This window comes from Mustelus asterias, chromosome 18, assembly GCF_964213995.1.
Source record: "Mustelus asterias chromosome 18, sMusAst1.hap1.1, whole genome shotgun sequence".
Classification (NCBI taxonomy): Eukaryota; Metazoa; Chordata; class Chondrichthyes; order Carcharhiniformes; family Triakidae; genus Mustelus; species Mustelus asterias.
In genome coordinates, this window is record NC_135818.1 from 66,080,898 (window position 1) to 66,086,573 (window position 5,676).

Genomic DNA, 5,676 nt, shown 5'->3' on the forward strand with positions numbered 1-5,676 from the left:
ACTAGACTTGTTTTGGGGGGTAAAATTCATTTAGCTGCATATTAGGACAAGGCTTTTAGGGGCTTTGGTACAAACGCAACCTCTGTTTGCGGATTTAAACAAGAGGATCTCATTTTGTGAGCACGCTTAAAATGTAAAGAAAACAAATTTGAAATCAGTGCCGAGGTGCTTCTAAAAACACAAAAGACTGAATCGAATCCCTGTAATATTTGCCACAATCTGCTCCACATTCAGCAGGCCCAGTCCAGCCAGCGGCTGGTTCACATTAACTCCAGGAAATCCTCAGTTCTCTGCAAACTCGAGCTGTACGAAACAATTACCCTCATCTCATAGAAGGCCTTTTTAGTTCCCAGCAAAAAGTGTCTGGAGGCCAGTCGTGTGTTTATTTTACATTTAGAGGAAAACTCTACCCAAAACCGAGATGCCTTTCGTAACCATTGGGGTATGGGGTGAGTGGGGCGGGGGTGGGGGGGGGGGGGGCGATTGCCGTTTGAGCTGCTATTTTCGAGATTACTGCAAATGAAACGCCCGCAGTGCAACAAGATCAAAGTCACCTCGGAGCAAGACCATCCTGATGCTACATTTTCTTTACACTTTACAAGTGATAGGTGTTTCAGCGCAACGTATGGGTAGAAATATCGCCAATGGGTTAGCCCCGGTAGTGAAAGATACATTTGATGTACAAGTTCTGTCCTGAACTGTTGAATTGTGTCCCCCACTGAACCTCCTAACCCTCCAGGCTTACTTTAATTAATTTGACCAGACTATCATATCCGTATTAAAACCCCTACGCAAATCCTTTTTTAATTGGCTGGGAGAAAAAAAAAATAACAATTAAAACAAATCTCTAAAACAAAATGTAGAACCTGAGAGTCAATAGAAATGTTTAGTCACTGCGAGTTCTTGTCATGTTTTTCTAGCCAGATGGTTGGTGTGGATATTTCCGATGTTTGCTGAGTAAAATGGCCTTGTAAATATTGGCAAACTGCTTAAGACGTTAGGAAGCATCTATCCTGCCCTTGCTCCAGTCACCCCAGCACCGCTTACTGGAGTTGTCATCAAAGGGTTACTGTAACCATTCCGCCAATATCTCCATTGAGGTGATGGCTGGTGACCACAGTAGCACTTTATGCTGCCGTCTCTCTGCCCCACATCACTGACTATCCGAGATAAAAGTAAAAGGCGAGTGGCAGGTTCTAAATGTGTTTGGAGTTTAAGCTGGCCCCGATAAAAGTTACATTTCTCTTTTGAGCCCTCGCAGCAATTAGAGTCCCTCGTACTCCACGCCAGCCCCCATTCCAAGATAAATGTATATTTTACACAAGAGTTCTGTCTAAACTGACTTAGTCCCGAGTGAGAAAGTCTGTCCTCCAGAGGGGGTGAGATCTCCATGGCCCGAAACATATAGAATAAACATTCTACAATCTTCAGTAAACCATAACCATATACTATCAAAAGGTATTAGCAACAGGACACACGATTAAAGCGCCGGGGAGCCTGCTAACAAACGCTTGTCCTTGTTCTAAATATAAGTTGCATTTCAATTTGCATTATAGATCCTTCACCGGAAGTTGGTAAAATGATTGGTTGCTATGCCCTTTTTACAGCACAATAAAGAGAAAGGCAAGGAAGCTGGGGGCCTGTAATAGTTAAACGCATTTCATATCCAGCTGTTTATCTGTGGTGTAAAATCTAAAGTGCGAACTGGCGATTATTTTTACTTAAAAATGATGCACGGTTGTGTGACCCTCCTCTCCCCAATTCAGGAGATGACTGATAACAGCAAGCGACACATTATTACCCCTCTTTAAAACTGTTTTTAATATTGCAGTTTTAGTTTCAATTGTGTAAAAGTAAGTTCAGCCTGGGGGGGGGGGGGGGGGGGGGAGCCACTTTGGCTGGTGAGGGAGGGGGGAGAAATAAAGAAATAAAACAAAATATGACAAGTTTTCAACAGTTGGATTTATGTTTCCACTTTTTTTATTATTATTTCTATATTTTGTTAACCATATTGAAGGAAAGAAAATATTCAGGACGCGGAACACAATCTATCTTCTGGGGGCAATGTAAAATTTCTAGAGAATAACCTCCAAGCGACAGAGGGGAGGAACCCCCCCCCCCCCAATCCCTCGATATTTTTAATCTCCTGCTTAGAAAGCGCTCTGGCGCGAAAATGCCGGGTGACCGCTCCTTCTGATAACTCCATCGACATGGACTTTGTGCATGATCTAAAGGGGCTAAAGGTTTGCTAGGTGCAGTTGAAGGGGGGGGGGGGGGAGATTCAGAATCAGATAGTCGCGCCTGTTCCCATGTTCCAGGGATAATGCTTACCGTGACATGACACTGAGGGGAATTTGTGAGTCAGGAGCTGACACCTTGTCTTAAATATAGAAATATTAATATTGCTGATGTTTCACCTGAGTTGCAAGTTGCAGAGAGCCTCCTCATCCAATAACAACAACTCCAGACATCATTTTCCAGCAGCAGCCAGTACCATAGATGCTGCTTTTCAAAACGTGTAAAAAGTAGACAACATAAGCAAGCGCGTGCTTTTCACATGTTTGGATTTTATTATAAACTACTTTCATGTAACTCTCCATCCACCACTAGTGACAATGTAAACTTCGAGAGTCGCCTCAAGAGGTGTCTGAACTTTTTGCCTGATATTGAGTTGGGGGGAGGGAAGCTGATTATTTTCTGTACAGTTACCTCAGTTACACACCCGTCCGTCCTAGCCGATCTCTCATTTTCGCGAGCAGTGATTCACGGGGAACGCGAACAGATGGAAAACGAGAGATAATCCAGGTTTGATTCTGACAGATGCGGGAATCTGGCAGAAACGGCATTGGCCGGCCACTGGTTTTGTTCCATTCGCAACGCCCTTTGTGCAGTAGGGAGAGCATAAAGATTTGAAGAGCATTAAGTGAGTTATCAGGCCTCTCAGCAGTTCACGAAGGCGGGTTTTCTTAATTGTAAAGGAGAGCATCTCGCCTTTTCTTTTTCACAGATTAAGTACCATCAGTTGAAATTCCATATCTTGGACAAGACCTTTCAATTATTTACACAGCACAGCATTGAGTGTCTGATCAGTTTATAATTCGGCTGTCCAGCGGCGATTTGCTCTTTTTTTACGATCCCAGATCGACCAGGCTGGACGTTAGAGTGCCGAGCAGGGAGTCCCTGCAGTCCATGTGGATGGACCGGCCCAGCGTGGCCGCCTGGCGAAGGCTCAGGCCGTGAAGAGAGAAGGTGGAATCGACGGATTGGTTCAGAGACCCCGGCAGCAGTAAGACAGGACTCCCGGAGCAGTGATCCGGGCTCTGGGGCGGCGATAACTCCTCGTCGGAACTTGACATCAGGTTTTTACTGCGGTTGATAGGGGATAACTGGTTCTGTTTATTGCCAGAAGTATTTGTGTTTTCATTGTTTTCCCTATTGGAACAGCAAACATAAGCAAGAACTCAAAATAAATGACGATTTTAAAAGACCTCACCTATATTCAAACAATAAGCGCCCCCTCCTCTCCCACTTGTCTTTCAACGATCCATCCTTAGCTATAGTGTGAAATTAATGCTTACTTAACTTATTCCAAGCGAATACTTCCTAACTCTGACTTAAATGTACCTAAAGCTGAGTCCGTGCCTAAATGAACGCTAAGTGCTGGGAACAGGTTACTAAGGAGAAACTGCTATGAATAAGTTAAGACAGTCAATGCTCTTGCCTTACTATTGGCAAGGATCGGCGCGGTTCCTTCATTACCTTGATGGGAACAGGAGAACGAGAAAAGTAATTATCATTCATAATGAATGTTGGTGATTATTTAAAATAATTTAAAACGGATTTAAAACTGATTTTAAAAATGCAGAACCAAGTGGAATGAATCGAATAAAACGCATCGCTGTTTTGTTTAATTCTCAAAACGCAACAACATCAGGATAATAAGCATGACGGGGGTTTTCTTGGGGGAGGGGAACTTAACCGATCAGTCAGGGGATGGACATTTGCTCGGTATCCAAGAATGGATTCCATCACCAGGTAAGATTTATATAAACACTGAGGCATTACTGTCCAGTGTAAGAGTCACATGTGCCTTATTTATTCAACAATTCTTACATTAAAAATTAAAACCCTTCGGTTAATTTCGACCTTGTAATTTTCAGTCTGGCATTTTCTGCCCGGGACTATAGACTTTATAAATTAAAATAATAATCAATATTTTTTGTTTAAAGTTTGCACCGCCTCACATTCACTTTTCATTGCAGTGTTAATGTAAACCTACCTGTGACACTAATAAATAAAGTTATAAAACTTAAATTATGGATCTGATTGAAAACAGCGATTCCTGTTTATTATTTGAAGGTTATCTTTAATATCTACATTTCAACACGCTATGGCTTTGTTGCAGAAACACGCTAAATAATTGAATGCCATAATCTATATTTTGCTCAGTACGTATAGTTAGATTAGAAGTTAAACGGGGCAGAGATGGAACCGGCCGCTCCTGAGCGGGAGCGTGTGTGTGACTTACTCCGAAGCAGATATTAAATAGAGTTTGTTCCTAGTTGCAGCGCCAGAGTTCTGCCGGTGTAAATTGGGGGGGATTTTGGGGGCGCGTTTCGCGGTGCGATTTGCCCCCCTGTACACATGGGGGTTCTTACCTCTCCTTGGCCTCCGCCGCTCGGTCTCGCTGTCTCCTGTTTTTAAACCAGTTGCTGACCTGAGTGGTGGTGAGCCCTGTGGCTTCAGCCAGCTCCCGCTTCTCTCTCGGAGATGGGTACGGGTTGTGCGCGTACCACTCCCTCAAGACACCCCGCGACTTCTCCTTAAAGCAGTAACTTGTCTCCTCCCCGTCCCAAATGGTCCGGGGCAGGGGGAATTTCCTCCGGACCCGGTACTTGCCCACGGCACCGAGGGGCCTCCCCCGCAGTTTCTCGGCTTCGATGTAGTGGGCCTTTAACCAGAGCTGCTGCAGCTTGGAGTGATTGTGAGGCGAGAACTGGTGACTCTCCAAGATCTTGTAGAGCTCTCGGAAGTTGCCCCGGTGGAAAGCCACCACCGCCTTGGCCTTCAGGACGCTCTCGTTCTTGTGGAGGTGGTCGCAGGCTGGCAGTGACCAGAGGAACCTGCCCAGCCTCTCCAAGTTGCCTCCTTGCTGGAGCACTTCGCAGACACACGCTACTTGTTCTTGAGTAAAACCGAAAGAAGGCAGCACCGACATGGCTCACTGACAGTCAGGGCGTAGTATCCACAATCTGATCACCAAAAAGCAAAAAAAAACACACACACACAAAGATCGCCGAGCCCGGGAAGGGTTAACAGATCCAAACAAGTGGCGGATATCCAGCGGGTGATATTCTCAAGCGCTAGTGTTAGAGGTTGGCGGCAGCACACTGTTCCCATCCTGGAAAGTACGCATTAATAGTGATGAGCGGCCGCTGATTGGCTGCACATCTCTCCTGCCCATTGCAAAAGACAAGAGCAAAGTTTCTGTAAGTGCGGGGACTCTGGAGAACACGTCAGGATCTGCAACCCGAGAGCTTCTCAAATGTCACCTGTGGGATTGGTCCTCTTTGCATACAAATCAATTACCTTTCGGCATTTTGAAGAACTCGATAGGATCCGACCTTTTTTTCATTTGCATTCCCCCCCCCCCCCCCCCACTCAGTTCCTTAAGAT

At 45.1% G+C, this 5,676-nt stretch overlaps 1 protein-coding gene across 1 annotated transcript; it reads right to left on the reverse strand.

Moving 5' to 3' along the window:
* Positions 1–2,547: 2,547 nt before the first annotated feature.
* LOC144507239 (homeobox protein six1-like) lies at positions 2,548–5,360 on the reverse strand. Its single transcript, XM_078234219.1, is given in 4 exon segments — positions 2,548–3,179; positions 3,181–3,227; positions 3,230–3,432; positions 4,659–5,360. Coding segments are annotated over 4 exon segments (861 nt in total). The 5' UTR covers positions 5,219–5,360; the 3' UTR covers positions 2,548–3,128.
* Positions 5,361–5,676: the final 316 nt, after the last annotated feature.